This window comes from Piliocolobus tephrosceles, chromosome 9 (genome assembly GCF_002776525.5).
Source record: "Piliocolobus tephrosceles isolate RC106 chromosome 9, ASM277652v3, whole genome shotgun sequence".
NCBI classification, from domain to species: Eukaryota; Metazoa; Chordata; class Mammalia; order Primates; family Cercopithecidae; genus Piliocolobus; species Piliocolobus tephrosceles.
This window is the reverse complement of record NC_045442.1, coordinates 32,069,008-32,092,382: the sequence shown is the minus strand read 5'-3', so window position 1 is coordinate 32,092,382 and position 23,375 is coordinate 32,069,008. Positions and strand designations below refer to the sequence as shown.

Genomic DNA, 23,375 nt, shown 5'->3' with positions numbered 1-23,375 from the left:
CAGGGACTGCCCTGTTGTTTACCTCTCTGTATGCTACCTGGCCCCAGACCCCACTGGCCTCCCTCGGGAGGGTATGATGACATTCCCTTCTCTATCCCAGGGACCTTCAACATAAAGCTTTCCACAAAAAGGGAGAATGGGGTGGGAGCACACGGCTCTAGTAGGGCAGGGCTGGCCTTTCCCTGCAACCTGTTTACACAAACTCACAGGAAGACCAGGCTGGAGGGAACCTGCGCTATCGTAGCTTGCAGAAGTGGCTCAGAGGAAACTCCTGAAGATACGTGGGCAAGGGAAACATTTTAAAAATGCAGAAACCGGCCAGGCGCAGTGGCTCATGCCTTAATCCCAGCACTTTGGGAGGCCAAGACGGGCGGATCACCTGAGGTCAGTAGTTCGAGACCAGCCTGGCCAACGTGGTGAAACCCTGTCTCTACTAAAAATACAAAAATTACCGGGCATGGTGGCGCATGCATGTAATTCCAGCTACTGAGGAGGCTGAGGCAGGAGAATCGCTTCAACCTGGGACGTGGAGGTTGCAGTAGCCAAGATCGCGCCACTGCACTCTAGCTGGGGCAACAGAGCGAGACTCCGTCTCAAAACAACAACAACAAAAACAGAAACCTTGGAAATAGAACACAGGATGTTAAGGCATTGTGGGTAAAAAGCCAGAATAAGGGTCATAATGTTGCCAAGGGTGTGTGTTGGGGTAGGGGTCACCACAGGTAACAACTGAGCTCCCAGCAGCCTGGACCCTTTCCACAGTCCCCTCTGCAAACCCACAGGTGACCCTCCACACCCCAAAGGCTAAGGAATAGGTCGTCAATGGCAACTCTTCCTGAAAAAAAGAAACCTTTGTTCTTTGGGACACAGAGCCATGAGGCTGGTCTTGTTGTTTCAGCAGCACACACAACCCTGAGCTTGGGTCTCCTGTTCCCTTCTCCTGGGGCCTTCTGGAACTATTCAGCCAGTGAGGAACCAGATCTGTGAACAATCAAGCTTTATTTTTACAAAAATGAAAATTGTAGCTTGTCTCAACAGCCAGCCTGAGGTAGGGCTGGCTCAGAACTCAGAACTGCTGGGTTCCCTCTGCTCTTTATTGGTTTCAAAGCAAAACCAGGTAACAGTGCCCCAGGAATGAACCCCTGGCCCCAAGAGGTTGGTCAAGGGTGAGGTCTGGCTGGTGCCAGTGGGCTGTTGGCAGCCTTACCTTTCCTTCCAGGAAGGGGCAGAAAGGAACCATCTGGGAAGGTGGGAGCACCTCACCTCACTCTGTAGGCTATCATGGCTCTAATAAGGGTAGTATAGGATGGGCCTCTCCAGGCCAGATCCTTGCTCTGGCCAAACAGGGACGCAAGGCCCAGGTTCAGCCGCACTCATCTAAAGCAGCAGATCCTGCCTCTCCAACAGGTTCCTGGGAGGGACTGCATCTCTGGTAAGCCCCAAAGCCCCAGGAGTCCGAAGCCTCTAGTGCAAGGTGCCTGAGCACTGGGGTCACAGGCCCAGGAGCACAGTGGGGCACTGGGGAGGAGATATCACTGCACCCTCCAGGCAAGAGAGGTCCCTGAGTAGCTGGTTTCCCTGGCCCAGAGGCAGGGATGGCCCTGACGGTCATGGGTTTTGAAAATCCAGGACATGGAGGTTGTAAGACAGCGCAGCATAGAGATGCTTGGTGGTGAGACGCAGGCAGTACACAGGGCTGCTGAGGGGGGTCGACGTCAGCGGGAAGGCCTGGAGGGGAGGGCACAGGAAGTGGTAAGAGCTTTCCAAGTGGGACAGGGGTGTGCCCTAACCCAGGATCCCCAGGCCCAGGGGAAGAGGGACATGTGCCATTGTAGGCTTCTTCCAACCCTTTCTAGGCACATCCTTGGCTACCTCACCCTCTCCCAAAGGCAGCCCATAATCATGAGTCTTGGCATCCTGGAGAAGAGGTGGGCAGGACACTTACGTGCAGGCAGGCCCTTTGGCGCCGGTCCCACAGCCGTACAACACCGTAGTAGGAGGAACCTGTGGCCAGCAGGTGGTTGCCATCTGTCTGCAGGCAGTACAGGGTGCTATCATGGGGCTCCTCCCACTCCATGACACATTTCCTGTCCAGGAAGAGGAGACGCAGAAGGAGGTTTAGGGTACCCTCCACCTCTGCCCCAGCTTTCTTGGGCCTAGAGTGGCTGAGGGGAGTGTTAAGAAGCCATTCCGGGATGGAGGAGACAGAAGCCGAAATAATCAGATTCATCAAAAACCGAACTTCATGGGAGAAAGCATCTTCTGCAGAGGGCTGTCTCACCATGGCCCAGACCACAGAGCAGATTATGCCTGCACTTTTGTTTGCATGTGGCCAGCTACTTATCACTGGACTCAAGAAGGGGAGAAGTAACACAGGCCTCAAGAAAGGCTGGGACAGAGTATTGAGGGACAGTACCCTGATGGCTCCGGAGGCTCTGGGAAACGCCTACCTTTGCCAGGGCCTGTTGGCTATAGTTTCCCAAGCCACTGCGACCAGGGCTGCCCAAGTGCAGGAAGTCTAAGCTTGATATGACCTTGCAGGACTCTTCCTTCCCGGCCCTGACATGGAGTCTCTGTGCCCTCTCCCATGGGCCAACCCAGGACTGGAGAAAGGACCAGGATTTGTGCAGACCCCACCACCTCTCCTGTCTGCCCAACACACTCACCGGACACTGGTGCGGAGGTCCCAGTAGCGAACATAGGTGTCATAGCCACAGGACAGCAGTGTGAAAGGGGACTCATACATGACATCCAGCACCCCAGCCCCTGGGGGAAAGTCACTGCCCAAGTGTGTCATCAGCTGCCCACTGGGAAGGGAAGGACAGAGTGAGGCTACTCCACATGGGCCACACACATTCGTTCCACCTTCAGAGGGCATCAGACCTTGGGGAAATGTTCTCTTTCCTCAGCTAGAATGAGACTCAAGGAAGGGGGCTGAGGGAAGAGATGCCCAATTCCTACCCACCTCACCCCTGCCATGAGGCCTCTGCAACCAGTCCCAGGTCCCACCCCTCCCCCAGCATCCCAGGCCTCAGCAGCCCCTCCATCACACCTGCGTGCCAGCTGCCACCCACCCAGCCACTCCTCCTCAGGACGATGAATGGGGCTTGCTGAAGGGGTCGGCCCCCCTCACATACACGTACACGTACACATAGACATACACATACACATATACACACACACACACATACACACACTTGGTTACTTTATACTTCTTGATCCTGCAGGTCATGCAGTTCTGAGCTGCCTGAGTCCAATGCCTTAATTCCTGCCTGTAATCTGGGGCTCAAACCTCATTGGGGATAAAGACCACACAAAGGGAGAAGGGGAGTCCCAGGAGATGTTAAAACAAGTAAACACCTTTGTGTTTGGGGAGAGAAATCGCTGAGAAAGCAGCTTAGCGAGCTGTCCCTGGTGTTCTGGCCTAGCTGGCCCCCAGCCCGGGGCTAGCACGCTTCTGTGATCACAGCCCCCAGCCTGCGGGACTCCAGCCTGCTCCCCCCACCCTCACCCCACCCGGTGGCCGAGAGCAGATTACTGAGAAGAACAATTTGTGACTGTGTAATTCCCTCCGTGACCGCGGCAGTGGGCAGACCCTTTGCCCTGATGCCAGACCCCTAGCAACCATGTAGGGGGGCCTCCTGTCCCTAGCAACTACCCCTCAACATCAAGTGCACCCGCTAATCCCTGTGGCCAGGGGATGGGTAGAAGTATTGAGTTTCTGCAGAATGACTGGGGGGAATGAAGGAAAAGGGGCGCCCTCTAGGCCTGATGGCTCAGCTTCCTTTACCCATGAGACGCTGGGCTCTCCCATGCCATGACAGGAGAAATAAGGCCATGGACACTTCAAAGGGATGTCCAGGTAAGAGGCCCTGGCGTGGAGTGAAGGGACTTCATGGCTCACCAGCACAGCTTTGGTCCAAGCAGCATGTCAGCAAACGGCTTGAGGCAGACAAGGCAGCCAGCCACACGTCTGAATGCAGATGTCAGCTCTCAACCTTCCACCTCATTCAGACCCTGACCCACAACCTCCCTTCTCCCTGACAGAGCTGCCATCTTCCCTTAAGGCCGAAGGAATCAAAGGAGGAGACTGGGGGTTCCTTTCTGCCCCTTCCACCTTTCCCCCTTTGAGCCCTGGGCAGTGAGCCCTGGCCAGGAGCACTGCTGCTGCCAGTAGGGAATTAATCCCCAAGTCAGCACCCCTGCCCCCAGCCTCATTCTCAGGGAAGTTCTGGTCTTCGTCTCAGTAGCCCAGAGCTGGGCCTGCAGGGAGAAGATGACAAGCCTCTGTTGGGGGGCTCCTGAGAGGGATCAGGCAGAAGGCCTTCTCCCCAGATCAGCATCCTTTAGAGACTGCTAACCTTGGCTCCCAGAGAAGCCCTGCCTTCCCAGATGGCCACCAGCCAAGATTCAGCCACCCTGGGCAGGCCAGAGCCCTATAGGGGAGTCAGTCTCTCTCTCACAGGTATACTGGGTGCATGCTGGGTAGGGGCTGTTTGGCTCCACAGTTCTCCTCCCTCTTCCAGATTTGGGGGCCCTGCCCCCTCCATTAGTGAGGCCTTAAGGAATGACTGAGGAGCTCTCCCCTTTAATCTATAGAAGTAATTTCATGTTTGTTTGAAATAGAAGATGAAAGGCAGTGGGGGTTGGGAGGACTGAAGCCCAGCATGGCTCTACCTGCCCACCCTGGTCCCTGGGTTCAGAGGGAAGGAGAGCTGGGCACTCATGGGGCTGCACAGGGACAGCAGTATAAGAGGCCCACCCAGACTGGGCTGCCAACCTGGGCCCCTACTCCAGCATTCATGCCACCACTGGAAAATGTCATGGCCATAAGTATCTGCAGTAAGAAATACAGGACAGCCCAAAGGGTCCCTACCCTCAGAGGGAGACCCAAGGGCCCAAGTGAGCACCAGGCCCTGGGGGCCAACACAAGTCCTGAGAGCCCCTGGTCTGCCCACACAGCCTGGCCAGGAGCTGAGAAGTTTCTTTCTGCTGCGCTGTTCTCTAGTTCTCTAAAATGGCCACACACACTTTAAATGGGCCAATAAAAAGATACAATTTATTTTGCCCTGGGCCCAGGACCCTCAAGGCTCTGTTGTGTGGTGCCCGTGAGGTTAAGTTCAGAGCATAAACTGACACACCAGCCTCTGGGAAAAGGCCCATCTCTTCAAATAGCAACCCAGCAGTGCCACAGGAGCCCTGCTGGGGCTTTGATTTGGGAAAACAAACAGAAATGGCACCGTGGGCCCTTCTCGGCCCCCACCCCAAGACCTATTTAACTAGAAAACTCTAGCTCAACTGCTCTGGTAGATTGGCCCGACAATAGCCCCAAACTTTGGGGGAAAGGGGGACAAAACAAGCTGTCTGTCTCCTCATCCCCTCCTCCTGGGCTCCTTTTCTTACTGCAAGTGTGTTCTTGTAAAAACGATTAGATTGCAATTTGTATAACGTGGTGACCCCCCAAATTCAGACATTTCACCCCTTTTCTCTGGAAAGAATGTTAAGAATGCTTCTCGGCCTCTCACTGTGGGGGGTGAGGGGGGAGTGCAGAGCCTTGGCTGTTGCACAGCTTGTGTGGGAACAGGGCTGCTGCTCAGAGCCCTGGGCCAAGACGGGAGCAAGGGTCTGCCTGTCACTATAGAGGGCCAGACAAAAAGTCCATTCCCTTCCAACTCCCATGGACAAAGCCCAGGCCTCCAGGAGCCACTAAGTGCTGGGGGCCTCCACACCCCAGCCTCCCCCAAGCCAAGTCCAGCAATTCTCTCTTGACCCAGGGAAACATAAAGACAGATGGGGCCGCCCATGTGAGCCTGATGAATGAGACGCAGGCTGAGGAGGGGCAGCCTGAGGGAGACCTGTTTCCTTGGCTCTGGCCATGTGCAGGCTACTCCTGGGAACCCCACTACCTGGACAGGAAGAAGCAAGCAGAGTGTGGCCATACCCCCGAGAGGTCAGGGCCCCCTGGCCCAAACTATCCTGCTGCCCAGGTGACTCTACTGCAGCTGGAGGGAGAGAGAGAACTTCCTGCCAGTCAGAGAGGAGGGACATTTACATGAAACGCTGACACCCATCACCATCTTTGTGGGGGGCAGCTAACTGGTGGTAGGGGCTGGCCCTAAAGACCTGGGTGGCCCACCAGGGACAGGCCCTGAGTGCTAAGCTGGACTGGGCACAGGGGGCAGTCCCTGGCACCTTACCCCTGCCCAACAAGTCTGCAGAGCTAGGAAGCCTGGTGCCCTGCTGTACCTCTCCCAGCCTCCCCTACAGCCGCCTGTACTAGAGCATTCCTGAGTCACCACCTCCTCCACCTCCCAGCCCACAGCTCAGCATGTCTGCGGCTCCCACACCATTTTTCAGTCATTTTTAACATACTGGGTTCCTGATGGTGTTCTCTGGAGACCCTATGGATGCTCATTCCTGCATCTGTTTGGGTCTGTGCTTACCTGTGCACCTGTCTGCCATGTGCTACCTTGAAATGCAACAATGGCTTTTGGAGAGAGAGAGAGGATGGAAGGGTGACAAAGAGTTGACCTTCTTCCATCTCTGCTGCCTGGGGGGCAGATGGCTTGAAGGTATAAGCTGGGCCCAACATGGTTGCAAAGAGAATGGGAAGTTTTTCCTCCCTTCTATCTCCTCCTTTCTTCAGTCGAGCATCTTCTGTATACAAAGCATTGTGCTTAATGGAAGCTAGAGAGATGTAAGCTGTGACTATCAAAGAGACTTTGTCCCTGCCTTCAAGGAGTATTCAATCCAGGGAGAGAAAGAAGTCTGCAACATGTATCCAACTAACAAATCAAAGTGTGAGTTGGCAGGTACCACAGAGAACAACAGAAAATTCTATAAGGGGGCAGCTAAGAAAAGCGAGCATTTCTGGCTGGGGGTGTTGACTGATTCTTCACTGAGAGACAGGACTGTCACAGGCAATGACAAGATACGGAGATGGCCCAGGTGAAAAAAAAAGAGATGGCCCAGGTGGCAGGAAGAGCAATAACAAAAGTGCAGCACTAGGGCAACCAGGCTGTTTTGGCAGCAGCTGGCAATCTGGTTTGGTTGGAGGCTTGGGAGTGTGCTGGCAGGGTCCGGCCTCCAGGCCACAGTGGGCCTTAAGGTGCACATCCCTCACCTGGCATGAACTCCGTGAGTGGCAGACAGCCATGAGGCTTTTGAACAGTGATTGTCCTAGTTCAGGCCCCAATTGTAGATAAGGAAACTGAGAGTCACATACGAAAAGTGACACTGTCATATAGCAAGGAAGAGCAGAGCCTGAATCCATGATAAAGGCAGAGCTCCTGGAAATCCCCTCTGGTAGCAGCTTTCAGGATGATGGGAACAGAGGGAAGTAGGCTGAAGGGCCTATTCTCTTTGTCTGCTGGAGCCAGATGAGACGGCTGCAAAGGTTACCTGGTGGCAGAGTAGCCACCGCAGCAACAGCTCACATATCCTGAGTCCATACTGTTTACCAGGCAACATGCTGAGTGTTTTATTCGTATCAGCCCATTTAATCCTCGCAACAGGCTTTGGAGGTAAGTTTCTTAACCCCATTTTACAGATGAGAAAATGAAGTAACGCACCCAGTAAATCTCAGATCAGGTCTATATGCTCCAGGGTGCTGGCACTCCCCGCCTTCACAGACAATGCAGCCCCTCCATCACTGGCCCCTCAACATTCTCTATTACAGTTGCACAACTGGACTTGCCCCAAGAGTTACCCAGGGCCACCTCCAGCCCTTTCCAGCTCTTTGCAGGCCTTTCCATCTCACAGATGCCCAGAGGCTTGCCCTCTGGTGGGGGTAGTAAGAGAATCAAGGGGACAGATAGGTTCTAAACGTGAACAATGGAGTAGCTACGGAAGCTTTGCTTGCCTCGGCCCCATCAGGTGAGAAGGAAGGAAGGGCCTTCTCAAGCATACAGCCTCTCATATGCATGTGTCTGTGCGCGCACCCCCAGCAACCACCCGCGCACATGTGTTCAGACACAATGGCTCAAAGGCCAGGCAGCCCACTTTGTACTGCTAACAAGGGGGCCATAATTACAGGAAGGGGCAGCCGGGCAGATAAAAGGATACAAAATTTCAACATCTGTTGCCATAAAGGGATAAGGAGAAGTGAAACGCAAAGTATCAGTTTGGTGTCAGCAGGCAGAGAGCCAATTTCAAAGAGTTCAGGGGGACAGAGGAGACAAGAAAGAAAAAGTTATGGGGGGAGAAAGAAAGAGAAAGAAATTACAGGGTTCCTTAAAGAGGTAAAGAAAAAAGAATGAAAAAAAGCTGTCAGTAATGCTTTCAAAGGAGAAGGGAGGTACTTTAAAGAGGGGCAGTTCCCGTAATCACCCTGACTGTGGGCCAGGCCCCTGCACAGGGTGGGGGCAGAGCGCCGGGGCAGAGACAAAGCCACACCTGGGCAGGAGGGGCACTAACAGTGCCCTCAGAGCAGCCCAGCCTGTGTGCAGGACACAGCTTCCTTCTCCAGACAGAAAGGGCTCCAGCCAAGTGTCCCTTACCATTCCAAATGTCATCGGATGCCCTGACACTCATATCCTGTGCTCAGTTCAGGATACCAAGGCCAGTTCCCAGCTCAGAGAGGGAGTTCTACCAGGCCACAGCCATGGCTGACCAGGTGGCCCTTATCAGTGCTCCAACACTGTGTTCAGTGGAAAGGGCCACCAACTCCAGCAATAGGGGTCAGGATCAAGGAGAGCTTCGTGGTGGAGGTGCCGTTTATGCTGAAGAGTGAGCAGGGTTTCATTGGGGACAGAGCGGGTATTCCAGGCATGGGGTTGGCTTGAACCCAGGCTCAGAGGGGAAAAACCTAGGGCGTCTGTTAGGATGGGTGAGAAGCATATTCTGCCCCTGCCTTTGTTGAAAAAAGGGAACTTGGGAGCTTTGAGGTGGAAGTGGAGGTGTAACAGGGGACCAGGGATGACCCTGGCCCAAAGGGGAAGGGGAATCAATGGGATGTGTGCAGGGCTTGCCACACACACAGGGCAGCACAGGGCCTGGCCAAAGACTCAATACCCTAGGAGCAGCCAGGTCACCAACCACCTCCCTATCCCCTTCCCCACCCCACAATCTCAGCGGGGCTTAGGGCTGTGGCTGTGGTTGGACCCACTATGACACCTTCAGGTCTGGGATTAAAGGGCTGTCCATCCTGAAGCCCACCTGCCCACAGGCTATCAGGGGCCCAGCTATGCCCTGTGCTCAGGGCACCAGTGCTAGGTCCATCTTAATGCCCCTTGGCAGAAAAAAATAAAACCCACGGCAAGAGTAAGCCCATGGGAAAAGGGAGCATGTGTGATGTCAGGCCAGTCAGACCCACTTGGGCCTTCCAGCCACCAGGAGCTGGGCCCCACACAGTCAACACATGGCACCTTCCCTGGGGCCTAGCCAAGGAAGGGTCCTGCTCAAACATAGAGGACACAAGATGAGCCTCAATTCTTCCAAACCCCAGGCTCGGGCAGGATGGCTTTGGCACAGTTCCTCAGGGTCTGATAGGATCATTGGGCCTAGCTAGGAATACTTCAGTGGTTGGTCAGTCAAGATGAAGGTACAGGAATTCCTGGCACCTGGGAGTTAGGGAATGGGCTTGAAGACCACCTACCGTCAGAAGCAGGAATATTCTGGCACTTTGAGGTTGGGTGAAGGATACTTTCTCGTTTAGATAGTAATCCCCTGTCCCTGGGCCTAACCCCATGGTGCCTGGCTCCAGAAGACAGAAAGGCAGAAAAAGAGGAAGGGAGAGGGGGACAGCCAAGTTCCTTGCCACTTAGGCAATGGCGGTGTGCCTGTGACTGCCTTCTGACCTGTGTGCTTTAGTCAGCAACTCCCCCTCCATCCCTGTTCCAGCCCAGCCTGCAAGGACAACAGTCTCTAGAGGTCTTGATGGAATGAGGGGCTGAGGGAACAATGGTGACCCTGAAAGTGGTGCAGGTTCTGTGAGAAGCAGCATTGGCTGCCTGAGGGTGAGCAGCTGAGAGACACACATAGACGTGGGTGATGGCTCCCGATGGGAGTGCTGGTGCCCAGCGGGTGGCTACAGCTTTGAGTGTGTCCCAGCCCCCACCATCATCCAGGGTATAGCAAAGCTTAGGGCAAACTGCCCCTCCAGTACTCCCCGCTCTCCACCCAAGCCCCAGCATATACATAAAAGAGAAAATCCAGGCACTCCTCAAGTTTCAGCGGTGACAGGTTAAAAGCAAAGAATCCATCCAGCACCGCTCACCACCCAGCCCCAAGTCCTACCGGCAATGCTGCTCCACCTCTCAGATTGGCCTGTCAGTCAGGCTTTGGTGTTATTGAAAGATCAAACTTTGTCCTGCCTGTTCATTACCTTAATCCTATTTTCTACATGGCTTTATTATCTACTTGGGTTTCTCTGGGAAAGACAGCTCTAGAGAGTCATCCTGTACATCCATTTCCTCCCACCAAAAGCAAATGCCTCCACCAGGGCATCTTTCCTCAATCACTGTACCACTTGGTCCTCCAAGCTTCTCTGGGGACAGGACAGATGTTTAAACAAAGCCTGGTTCCTCCCAGTAGATGAACCTGGGGCTGGAGAGAAGGCACTAAGTGGTGCCCAGGGCGGCCCTGCCACAAGCAGCAGAGCCCAGAGGCTGGCCAGAGGGCGCGAGGCTGTTTCTTCTCAAGCTCCAGTAGGAACTGAGGCCACAGCTGTTTGTTTTGTTTTGTTTTGTTTTTAATTTTTTTGGTAAGAAACAAGGTCTCACCATATTGCCCAGGCTACTCTCAAACTCCTGAGCTCAAGCAATCCTACTGCCTCAGTCTCTCAGAGTGCTGGGATTCCAGGCATGAGCTTGTTGCTGTCTCATACCCATTCTCATTAAGGTCCAATCTGGTTTCAATAAAGACCCAGTGTTTGGGGTTGGTGAGATCTAGGGGTTTCATAAGAGAATAACAGTCAAAAGAAATGGTGTTTTAGAACTCCATCCTGACCATAAATCTGCATGGAAGAGTACCCTTCACCAAGGCAACCATAGGCAGAAGAGGCCATTCAAAGATTACCCAACCTTTGAGATGATGCTGGGCCACAGTGGTGTACCCAGCCCACCACCCAGCTTGTGTGTCATCCTGGGCCCAGGCAGGTGATGATGCCAAACACAAGGCCCAGCTATGTAACCAAGTAAAAACTTTCATCAGAATGCCCATCTTGGTGACCCACAGCCCACTGTCAAGAGCGTTCCCTGTGCCAGGAGGTCAGCAGGTTCACCTCCTCCTCCACTAGTCATTAAGACACAGATATTTTGAGAATTAAAAGCCTCCACAAGCCAGGCACAGTGGCTCACACCTATAATCCCAGCACCTGGGGAGGCCAAGGTGGGAGGATCACTTGAGTCAATGCGTTCGAGCCCAGCCTGGGCAACATAACGAGACTTTGTCTCTACAAAAAAATTTAAAAATTAGCCAAGCATAGTGGTGCATGTCTGTAGTCTTAGCTACTTGGGAGGCTGAGGCAGAAGGACCATTTGAGCCCAGGAGTTCAAGGCTGCAGTGAGCCATGATGATGCCACTGCACTCTAGCCTGGGTGATAGAGCAAGTCCCTGTCTCTCAAGAAAAAAGAAGCCTCCACAAACTCCGAGGTACTAGGTTTGGATGGGGAGGAAGAGCAGGAAAGGGACAGCTTGCATTAGTTGAACGCCTCCAAGGTGACAGGCACTGTATGGGACACTTTTTCACAATAATTTTGTTCATACCAGTTCTGTTAGGTAGGGATAACTAATTTCCACTTTACAAATGAGGAAACTGAAGTCCAGAGGGCCCCAGATCACAGCAAGAGGCACAGTAGTTCTGGAAGCCAGGTCTGTTTGGCCACACAGCCAGTTCTCCCTCCCGAGCTCCTCACAGCCTCCCATCACACTGGCCCTGGCACCAGGGGAGGGGCTGCCTCTACCCCAGCCCCATTCAGAAGAAAGGAGGGCCTGTGGCAGGAGTTTGGCAGGGTGAGCTCATGGGGAACAAGTTTCACAGACTGTAGGAGCTCCAATATCCCAGGGGCTAAAGCACAAAGCAGTCCTGGGAAGTTTCAGTTAGGCTAGCAACAGTGGGGTATGACTATTGGCTTTATTAACAAAAGCAGAAGATTTAAAATGAAGGAGGTGCCAGCATCTGCTACTCATCAGACCACACCTGGTCTGTCCAGTAATCAGTTATGAACATGCCATTTCAAGAGGGATAAAACGAGATAAATTAGAGAAACTTTCAGGTGAGGATGGTCCTGAAACCAATGTGAGACCAACACTATAGGTCACCTATCTAGACATTCCTCATATTCTTTCTAGCCAAGCAAACCCAGCTTCTATGCCAGCTGCTGCTAATGTGTAGGGGCAGGGGTGGAAGCTGAGTTCTTCCCTTGGCCCAGGAAGTGAATCTTGACTGGTCATTCCATTCCCCTTGCCAGGGTTTGGTTTAGGGCGAGTACTGGAATACAATTTTGACTATTAGATGTGAGGAAAAGTCTGCTTGAAAAATTCCTAAGAAAGGCTTCCTCATCTTAAAAAGGGACCCCAGACAGGGACATATGCTATTCCTATTTCCCTCTGAGTGTTGCCTTGCAAGCTTGTGGAGCAGCTCTAAACAAGCTTGAGAGCAAAAGCTACCTTGACCAGAGTAGCAAAGCAGAAAGTGAAAGAATCTGGGCCCTCATGATCTCATGGAGCTACTGAACCATCAACCCTGGAACCCGTCCAACTTCTGGGTTCCTTATCATCTAAAAGAGTGATAATCCCATTGTTGTTTGAGCCACTTTGTGTTTTGGTTTTTGTTTTTGGAAACAGTCTCACTCTGTCACCCAGGCTGGAGTGCTGTGGCAGGTGAGCCACTGCGCCGGGCCTATTTGAGCCACTTTGAATTAGGTCTTCATTGCAGCCAAAGGCTATGGCTAACTTATCTACTATGTTAATGAGGAACAACTGAAGGACCTAGAACTTGTGGCCTGAAGAACAGGAGGCCCTGGAAGAGCAGAACCAAGGTTTTCAGATATTTAAATGTCTGTTCTTCAGGAGAGAGGTTCAACTTGCTTGTCTCTTGTCCAGGATCACAGCTTCAGGGAGCAAATCCATCCATGATAAAGGGTGGGCATTCTCACTCACAGAGCTACCGAAAGACGGAATGGTTGTGTGGGGAAGTAGGGAGTTTCCCATCCCTGTTCTTGGATGACTATCAAAAGAGAACATCGAAGGAAAAAACCATGATTCCTTGATTAAAATATCTCGTGTTGTTTTAAAAATTTTAGAAAGACTGACTATAGAATGGATTTTTCAAAAAACAACAACAAAAAAAGCTATAGCTACTGCTTTCCTAAGGAGATGGAGAACACTGGAGAAGACAAAACTCAGAGACTGAGGAAGCGGGTGAGAAGAGCATCCTCACTAGTGCTGCCAATTGTGGCATTTAATTTACAGACTCTGGGGCCTCGGACGAGGTGAAGAGTTCTTAGACTTGACACCAAAGGCACAGTCAATGAAAGTCAATAATTTAGATTCCATCACAATTTTAAACATTTGCTCTTCAAAAGACCCTGTTAAGAGGATAAAAAGACAAGCAGCCGGGCACAGTTGCTCACGCCTGTAATCCCAGCACTTTGGGAGGCGGAGGCGGGCAGATCACAAGGTCAGGAGATGGAGACCATCCTGGCTAACACAGTGAAACCCCGTCTCTACTAAAAAATACAAAAAATGAGCCAGGCGTGGTGGTGGGCGCCTGCAGTCCCAGCTACTTGGGAGTCTGAGGCAGGAGAATGGCGTGAACTCGGGAGGCAGAGCTTGCAGTGAGCCGAGATCGCACCACTGCACTCCAGCCTGGACAACAGAGTGAGACTTCATCTCAAAAAAAAAAAGACAAGCTACCGATTGGGAGTAGATATTTGCAAATCACATATTTGACAAAGGACTAATATCTAGAATACAGAAAGAACTGTCAAAACTCAATGGTAAAACAAAACAAAACAAAACAAAAAAACTGCTTGCCTCGGCAGCACATGTACCGAAATGGAAATGATACAGAGAAGACTGGCATGGCTCTTGTGCAAGAATGACATGCAAATTCATGAAGTGTTCCATTAAAAGAAAACAATCCAGCAGGCAAAAGACATGAACAGACGTTTCACCAAAGAGAATATTCATATATGAAATATATGGCAAATAAACACGTGACAATATATTCAACATCATTAGCTATTAGGGAAATTCAAATTAAAACATGATGAAATATAACAGCATGGTTTAAAAATAGTGAATCCAGGCATCATGGCTCACACCTGTAATGGTTTAAAAATAGTGAATCCAGGCATCATGGCGCATGCCTGTAATCCTAGCACTTTGAGAGGCCTAAGCAGACGGATCACTTGAGCCCAGGACTAGCCTGGGCACAATGGCAAACCCATCTCTTCAAAAAACCCACAAAAAATTAGCTGGGCATGGTGGCACAGCTGCTAGGGAGGCTGAGATGGGAGGATTGCTTGAGGCCAGAAGTTCAAGACCAGCCTGGGCAATATAATGATAACCTGTATCTCTAAAAAAAATAAATAAATACAGATTTTAAAAAAGAAAAAAAATAGTGAAATACCAAATGCTGGTGAGGATGTGAAGAAATTAGATCTCTCATACACTGGTGGTGGGAATGTAAAACGATAAAGATACTCCAAAAAATAGCTTGGCAGGTAAAAACTAAGCATACACTTACCAAACAACTCAGCATTTGTACTCCTTGGCATTTATCCCAGAGAAATGAAAATATATGCCCCCACAAAAACCTGTATGCGTCGTACTAGCTTTAGTTGCAATAGTCAAAAAATTGAAAACAGCCCAAACGTCCTTCAATGGGGAAAAGAAACTTTGGTATATCCATACCACGGAATACTACTTAGCAATAAAGAGGAATGCACTATTGATATATGCAACAACATCTGTGAGTCTCAAGGGAATTATGCTGAGTTTTTAAAAAGCCAGTTTCAAAAAGTGACATACTGTATGATTCCATTTATATAACATTTTCAAAATGACAAAATTATAGAGATGGAGAACACATAAGAAGTTGCCAGGAATCAGGGACAATGGGAAGAGGAGGAGGGGAGAAGGATGGGTGTGACTACCAAGGAGTATATGAGGAATCTTTGTGCTGATGGAACAAAGAGTTCTGTACCTGGGTTGTGGTGATGGTTATCTGAATCTACACGTGATGAAATTGCAAAGGACTAGACACACACATAGACCTACACACACACACACACACACACACACATAGACACACACAGAGTACAATCTGAATAAAGGTCCATGGATGGTACCAAGGTCAATTTTCTGGTTTGATTATTATATTATATATTATGTAAGATGTTACACAAACACCGTTCCATCTTATTTTTGTAACTTCACATGAATCTATAATTATTTCAAAATTAAAAGTCAAAAAAAAAAAAACCAGAATGGCAGATAATCAGATGGGAACATGTCAAGCCTGCCAAAGCAGAGAATTGTGAATAAAACCTGGATGTATTTTCACTGTTATGTATAATTCTTTTTATAGGTCTGTAGGCCACCTTCAAAATTTATTTTAGCAAAATCATCTCTGGGGATAGATGGGATTTTATATAGCCACATAGGCACACCTCAGAGAAAGAGTATCATAAATCCAAGTTGTTGTTGTTATCATAAATTCTGCATGAAACTATTTACCTATTATAAATTACTTCAACAGTCTTCTCCAGATAACCCCGAATGGTTCCATGTGAGAAGGCACCACAGCAGAGGCCTCCTACTACACCACTTTCCAGCCTTCTCCTGGACTACTCAGCCAACCAAGGCAGAGGCTGGCTCAGCAAGCTTTCCTTCACCTCCTGGGCTGGAAGCCAGGGTGGGCTCAGGAATCTCTTACCTGTTGAGGTCCCAGATTCTCAGGGGTGAGAAGTGCCCGCAACAAGCCGTCCCTGTCACAAAAGAGCTGCCAAACAAAAGGAGAGCAGAATCAGATCTGGCTTGTCAGAACCTGCAGTGGAAATGGCTAACAATGGGAAATGCCGTGTTCATTCCCAAGGGGATTGTGGGTTAAGCCAGAATGAGAGAAGTGGCCTAGGGAGCCATCAGAGGAGCTATGGGAAGACATCTGGGAGCACTGTAAGGGGTGTAGCCCCGCAGAGGTGCCTGGCCAGAAGACCCACGAGCTCAGCCACAGCTGGGCCTGCTGCACAGACTAGGTTGAGTGGTCCTTGTGCACCATAAAAACAGATCTCTAGATGTGACAAGTTTGAGCCCAAGGGAGAGCAAGCCTGTCGGGCTCCTGTTTAGGAACCCCAAGAGCACAATGGCAGGGCACAGAAAAGGGCTCCAAGGAACAGGCTGCTGGGGCTGGAAGGTGATGCCCCTGGTCAGAAGTAGGGACAACTGAGGGGCATTCCTGAAGGTTTTAAGAGCTGGGGGAATCTGGTAATGTGGTATAAGCACAGGGCAGGTATAAAGGCACCAAAATGAGAAAAGGAAAAAATATGAAAGGTGAGTGAATCCCTTGGATGGGTATATGCTAGTACATAGGTGGGGCGGAGTGGGGAATGACAGGGGCCAGGCAGCCAGGGCTTCTGGAGAGTGGGATGAGAGTCCGCCAGAGTCCTCTGAGGCCAATAACAAACAACGCCAAGAGGCACATGAGAAGGAGCAGGCTGACCCTGTTGCCCAGAGTGTCCCTTAGAGCCCTAAAAACCTCAACATATACAATCTGCAGAGTCTCACTTTAAATGGAGGCACAAGCCTGGTATAAAGGATCCATGCAGTGGGCCAGGCTGGCTGTAGTGCTGGCCTAGAACTTGAACCTATGAGCCAGACAACTCTTGTTAGAGGATTTGGTAGGGTGGAGAGGGGAAGCCTTCAGGAAACCTGGGCTTGAAACTTAAACAGCAAGCAAGCAAATTGAAAAGAGTGGTGCCAGGAGCCCTGGGGCAGGAATGGGCCATGTCCCTACATGTCTTTCATGGGGGAGAAGGAAGACTGGACATACTAATAACACATTAGCAATGTGGGGGCAACAGCCCATCCGCTGTGGCCCAGCCCAGCACCTGTGGCTCTCTGATCCCAAGCATGTCAGTGAGGAGATAGATTTCCACAGAGAGGGCCATGGAGAAGCCAGTGGCTTTGGCTGGGGGGGAGCCTGGCCTGCCAGTTGCTGATGGGGGAGATGTTAGGGCAGGCACTGGCCAAACCACTGATTTACAATCAAAATTGCAGGGCAGGTGTCTGCTCTTCAGCCCTAGGCTGATAAAAAGGCCATACGAGCTATCCTGGGGCTTTCATGACTCAAGCCAAGACTTCCTCCAGGGACATGCCCCATCATCCTAGCTTCTTCAAGGCTGCCAGCAGCCACAAAAACTACAGAGTGGGAGTGCCAAAACAGCCACTGTGCCATGCCGCAAGTGACTGCCAGCCTGGGAAGCAGCCAGTGGACACTGAAGAACCAAATGACAAAGTCAGAAGGTGTTACCCTCTCCTCCCTCCCCCAACATTTTTCTCTTTAGGGTAATCCATTAATAACTGGTAAAGCCAATTACCTTGGGCTGGAAACATAATAGCCACTTGGAAATCATTCGAGCAGGCAATTGGACTATCCAGACTTGAGGAGTGGGGGCCAGGTGAAGGGCGCCAGCACAGACACAGGCATGTTTTTTTTTTAAAGGAATCTCCCCGTCACCAGGCTGGAGTACAGTGGTGCAATCTTGGCTCACTGCAACCTCCACTTCCTGGGTTCAAACAATTCCCCTGCCTCAGCCTCCTGAGTTGCTGGGGCTACGGGCATGCCCCACCACACCCAGCTAATTTTTGTATTTTTAGTAGAGACGGGGTTTCACCATGTTGGCCAGGCTGGTCTCAGTTTCTTGACCTCGTGATCCGCCCACCTCAGCCTCCCAAAGTGCTGGGATTATAGGCGTGAGCCACTGCGCCCAGTCAGGCATCTCTTAAGGCCTATGGCAGGCCTCTGACTGGCCACAGGACTAAATTAGCATCAAGGTAAGTCAATAGAGAGGGGAGCAACATGGAACTTTAATCTTGCTGGAGGTCAGAGCTGTGGGAGTGGCAGGGATGAGGGTGGGGTGGGGATGCAAACCCCCTTCCCAGGGACTCTTATCCCCCTCTATTCTGGCCCACCAACATCTGGCCCTGATCATCTGCTGCCAGGAGGAGTGCTCCTCACCTTCATACCCTGTACAGGGCCTTTTTTTTTTTTTTTTTAATAGAGACAGGGGTCTCTCTATGTTGCCCAGGCTGGTCTTGAACTCCTGGGCTCAAGTTGATCCACCTGCCTCAGCCTCCTGAATTGCTAGGATTATAGGTGTGAACCACTGGCGCCCAGCCTCCTGTGAAGCGCTTTCTTAACTGCCTAGATGTGACATCTATAAATGTTTCTTTCCAAAAGCTGCCCTTTTCTCTCGCCTAACCACTGTGATCAAGGAGGAAAAGAGGGAGAGAAAGTAGAATGTCTTCCCGGCACTTAGGAGGACTTAAAGAGTTTAATCAAATTTAACACTCAGTAAAAAACCATCAACAGTCAAGCAGATTTTGAGCAAACACTCACCAGAACTCACACCCAAACCACACGGCCTTCCCAGGACTCTTAGGGGTCAGGCTGGGTGCAGACACAGTCTTGTACACCTTGAACTACTCCCGACTACTTGCAGCCATTCTTGCCCCCTTATTCCCATGGTCATTAGGACGAATGAGCAGAAGCTATAGACCAGCCACACTCAAAGTCAGAAGATTAGAAAGGGTGTGCCCACATGCAATCTCAGGGTAGCACAGACACATGGAGCAGAGGAAGAAAAGGAATTCACTACTCTCCAACACCCAAATGGTGCGTCACATCTCACAATGAGCCCACGAGATAGACATTATTCCCATTGTGCAGAAAGTGAATATGAAGCAAAAGCCAAGCTTCCATGAATGGACTTAAAATATTGTGGCTGCACACAGGACCTGTTACCCCCACATTCAGACGCCTCCTTTGAGACTCACGGGATAAAGCGCTTTGAAAAGGGGCTGGTGGGGTGGGATCTGTGCATCACAGGCAGCCTCACTCCTCAGTTCTCTAACCCAGGTGATTTAACCCAAACAAAATACTGTGCTCTGATAACCTGTTCGATTTGAATCCGCCAGGTGTCTTCAACCAGATTCTCGTCACATCTCTCACGGTGCTGGCTCCTGTGCTACGCATGTCAAAGGCTCTCAATAAATACTTGGAGATCAATGAAATGAAAACATGTATCATTTCCTCCATGGCTCCTCCCAAGGGATTGCTCACTGAATTTTCCCCACTAAAGTCCTTTGCTGTAACTTCAATTTTGGGTTTGAAAGTGATGAAAAAGCCAGCTCTGCTCAGAAAAGAAAGAAAATTCAAATGGCTTTTGCCTTCAGTCCCATCTCTTCCCTCAGGAATATTCCAGGGACGAGGACTTCAAATCTGTGTTGAACAGGCAGAGGCAAGAGCTGGTGGCTCCCCAGGTAGGCTGACCATCCTCCGAGTCCTTTCCATACTCAAGGAACAAATGGCATTTTTGGTTTATCTTCCCATCTCCCCTTTGAGATCAGAACCCTTTAGAGGTTCTTGGGTACTAACAAGTGTCTAGCACAGCGCTTGGCCCAGAGAAGGCAGGCACTCACTACAAATTTGTGGAACTGAACTGAGAGGGCCTTCCAGAGCCCAAAACCTGCACAGCTGGGAAAGCTAGTCATGTGCACTGTGAAGCTGGTCCCTCTGCTTCCTAAAGGAATAATTCCCAAATACCAAAGGCTCAAACTTGAATGACACATGACACAGGCATACAATATTAGGGGAGTGAGAAGTCCCTCATAAGCACCGCAACTAGGTAAGAGATGAGAGGTACCGACATCTAAAAATTAATGTCAAAACACACACACTCAGGCACACTAGTACAAGTACACCTATCACCTCTTAGCTAGAGGGTCTAAAAGTCATTCTGACTCCATAAGCTCTACTCTTTTTGGAACAGAAAGCCCTTACCAGAAGCCAGCCTTCTAATTTCTCGCCCTGTCCCAGACCTTAACCAGATCTTCAACCTGCCTTACTCATCCCCTGGCCCTAGCTCAGGCAAACCTGGCATCATGCAGACTTTCATCAGGCTCCAGAAGCAGACATAGGAGCCTGTCTCACTAGAGGAAGATGCCAGGGAATTAGGGTTTGTGTATTCAAGTTGAGAAATTAAAAATAACAACATATAGAAAAGAGGAGAGCAAGGTAAGAAGGAAAATTAGTTGGGCATGGGCAGTCTGAAAGTCAGGCAGATTCCTGCTGCTTCTGCATTAGCTTAGGCCCTCTTAATAACACTAGTAATTTACTGAGCACTTACTATGTGCCAGGTGCTGAGCACGTGTTTCAAAAGCATTATCCTATCTAATCCTCATAACACTATGCAGTAGGTACCACTTTCCTTTTTTTTTTTTTTTTTTTTGAGACAGAGCCTCACTCTGTTGCCCAGGCTGGAGTGCACTGGTGCAATCTCGGCTCACTGCAACCTTCATCTCCCAGGTTCAAGCAATTCTCCTACCTCAGCAACCCCCAGTAGCTGGATTAACAGGTGTGCACCACCACGCCTGGCTAATTTTTGTATTTTTAGTAGAGATAGGGATTCCCCCATGTTGGCCAGGCTGGTCTCGAACTCCTGAACTCAGGTGATCCACCCATCTTGGCCTCACAAAGTTCTGGGATTACACACATGAGCCACAGCACCCAGCCCCACTTTCCCTGTTTTACAAATGAGGAGACTGAGGCTCTGGGAGGTAATTAATTTGCTCTAGCTCACAAAGGTAGCAACTAGTGGACTGGAATTGGAACCCAGTCAGTCTTGATTCCAGGTCCAAGTTATTGTACCACCCCTCGCCCAGAAGCTCTCATCTTGGCTACATTTCAAGAGTTAGTCTTATTTGAATTTCCAGCATCTAGTATAATGCCTGACACACACTGAAAACTCAAATGCTTATTGATTGAATGAATGAATGAATGAATGAATGAATGAATGAATGAACAAATGAACAAATGACTCCACCTAGAAGAAGAAAGAAGCAACTGAGTGGTTTGAGGTGGGGCAGCAGAAGTGGCGTGCTCAGCAGCTGTGTCCCGTGGCTGGCCTAGAGCCGCCCAGCTGGCCCAGGCCCCAGCAGCCTCTGAGCCTGGGCTGACACACTTTGGCAAGGGAGGCCACCAGAGCTGTCACATCATTCACCAACATGCCCATCAAGTGTATTCAGTTCTCTTCAACCCGCATTGGCATTTTAATTACTGTTGGGTAAACTAATTTGTACAAATGAAGGCCAGGCTGCCTAATAGAATATGCAAGCTCTCTGACCTCTGACAGGCACTGACACGAGATACAAAGGCAGCCAAGGAAGGCTTTTTATCTGAGCCTTATTACTCTCTATTACTCCAATTAGTCAGGCTCCAGTGCTCCTAATTGGAGGAAAAATTGCAATTAAATCAATTTTTGATGGGCTGCAAGTGGGCTCCCAAACCGCCCTGCTTGTGAAACACTGATATTATAGCAGCAAAGGTCACAGGCCTCATCGGCACCTGGGGGCCCCCCGATTTCCCTTGGCCCCCTCCTTAAATACCTCAAGGAAACCCCTGTCCGTCCATTGGCTCAGCCGGCAAGGGTAGGAAGGAGGAAGTCATTAGAACATGTCAGGTCTCATTGCTGCTGCCGCCATCTGCTAACCTCCGCCACTGACATCATTACAGCAGTAAGTCCCAAAGCATGAATACAGTGCGAAGGTCAGACAAACTCACTCGGTGAGGGGAAGCCAGGAGCATAGCTGCAGTGACAGCACTGTGAGGGAGGGACCAGTGGAGTGGGAACAGGAGGTCAACAGCAGTCAGGAAGGGGAAAGACACAGGCAGGGGGCAGGTGAAAGTGTGAGACAACCGGTTTCTAAGATCCAGCCAACAGGGCACCCTGGGTCACTAAAGGGATAAGGAAATAGATGTGATGGGAAGAGGGAAAAAAAGAGGCAAATCTTGTTCTCTGTCCAGCAACCATCCCACCTTGCAGGTGGGGAAACGTCCACTTGAGCTCCAGAAGGCTGCTCCAGTCACATCTGTGATGAGTGGACAGGGCCATGCTTGTGAAGCCTACCATCCACAGTGGCATCTGTTTCTGAAGGAGGAAGGGAGGCTCTAGAACCAAAGCTGCAAGACCAGGCAGGGGAAGATAAACACAACTTTTCATCAAACTAAAGCCAAATAAGAACAAGACACCTAGCTGAAGCTTGAATTAATAAAGTTTAAAGCAAATAAAAAGAAGTTCCATTTCACACAGCAACTGGCATACCATTACCTCAAAGAGATGGTATAGATGGAAAATTTAAATTCAAAAGCTTAGCCAACTTCACGGATGACTGAACCATAATGGGTTAATAGGGAAAGGAGGATATGCCTTGCCTTCAAGAGATAAAGACCAAAGCATGTTAAATAAATGATGTTCCATCTACTTAATGGAATATTATACAGTCATTTTAAATGATGTTCCCAAATAATACAAGCAAGATACTTACGATGTACTATTATAAGAGAAAAAAGCGGGGTACAAACAGCACTGTTACAACTACTTAAAAAAAGGAGCCTATGCAGAGAAAAGGAAAGAGTGGAAGAAAACTAAAATGTTAAGTGATTGTGTTTGGGCAGTAGAATGATAAGCAATTCTTTCTTCTTTTAAATTTTCTTCATTTTTCAAATATTATTTAATGAGCATGTGCTGTTTTTTAAAGGGAAAAACACATTATTTACTTTTTTTTTTTTTTTTTGAGACAGAGTCTTGCTGTGTCACCCAGGCTGGAGTACAGTGGCATGATCTCAGCTCACTGCAACTTCTGTCTCCTGGGTTCAAGCAATTCTCCTGCCTCAGCCTCCTGAGTAGCTGGGACTACAGGCGCCCGCCACCGCGCCCGGCTAATTTTTTGTATTTTTGTACAGATGGGGTTTCACCGTGTTAGCCAGGATGCTCTTGATCTCCTGACCTCATGATCCGCCCACCTCAGCCTCCCAAAGTGCTGGGATTACAGGCGTGAATCACCGTGCCCAGTCATTATTTACATTTTATAAGAGAAAAGACAACATAACACTCCTGTCTATGACTTGGGGCCAAGGGCAGGCAGACCTGAAGGTGAGTGGTACAGCTAGTGTTAGCAACCATGGCCCTGGCACACCTTCCCCTGAAGTGATGGGACTGATCAGTAGCTCAAGGTTAGACCAAGAAGTCCCAGATCAGAAGGGAGGTGTCCCACTGGTCTCTTTCTCCCAATTAGGCACTGGCCACTAGGGAGCAAGACTGATTCCAGATTCCTACAGCTTCTGGTGGTCTGGGACACCTCTCCCAGTA

The 23,375-nt window shown here is 50.1% G+C and overlaps 1 protein-coding gene and 1 non-coding gene across 5 annotated transcripts in view; one reads left to right on the top strand and one right to left on the bottom strand.

Moving 5' to 3' along the window:
• Nucleotides 1-980: 980 nt before the first annotated feature.
• Nucleotides 981-23,375, bottom strand: part of FBXW4 (F-box and WD repeat domain containing 4) — an 86,546-nt gene continuing 64,151 nt past the window's right edge. For all 4 annotated transcript variants that reach the window (XR_002730476.2, XM_023206460.2, XM_023206463.1 and 1 more), the window contains 4 exons: nt 15,884-15,949; nt 2,667-2,807; nt 1,946-2,087; nt 981-1,728 (listed from right to left, as the gene is read on the bottom strand). Coding sequence is in view for 3 of the 4 variants with exons in the window: in XM_023206460.2 (XP_023062228.1) it covers nt 1,609-1,728; nt 1,946-2,087; nt 2,667-2,807; nt 15,884-15,949 (469 nt within the window). In the remaining variant the exon portion in view is untranslated. The remainder of the gene's footprint in view (nt 1,729-1,945; nt 2,088-2,666; nt 2,808-15,883; nt 15,950-23,375) is intronic.
• LOC111538943 lies at nt 13,970-14,076 on the top strand. Its single transcript, XR_002730513.1, has one exon. It is a non-coding gene; the product is annotated as a U6 spliceosomal RNA (small nuclear RNA).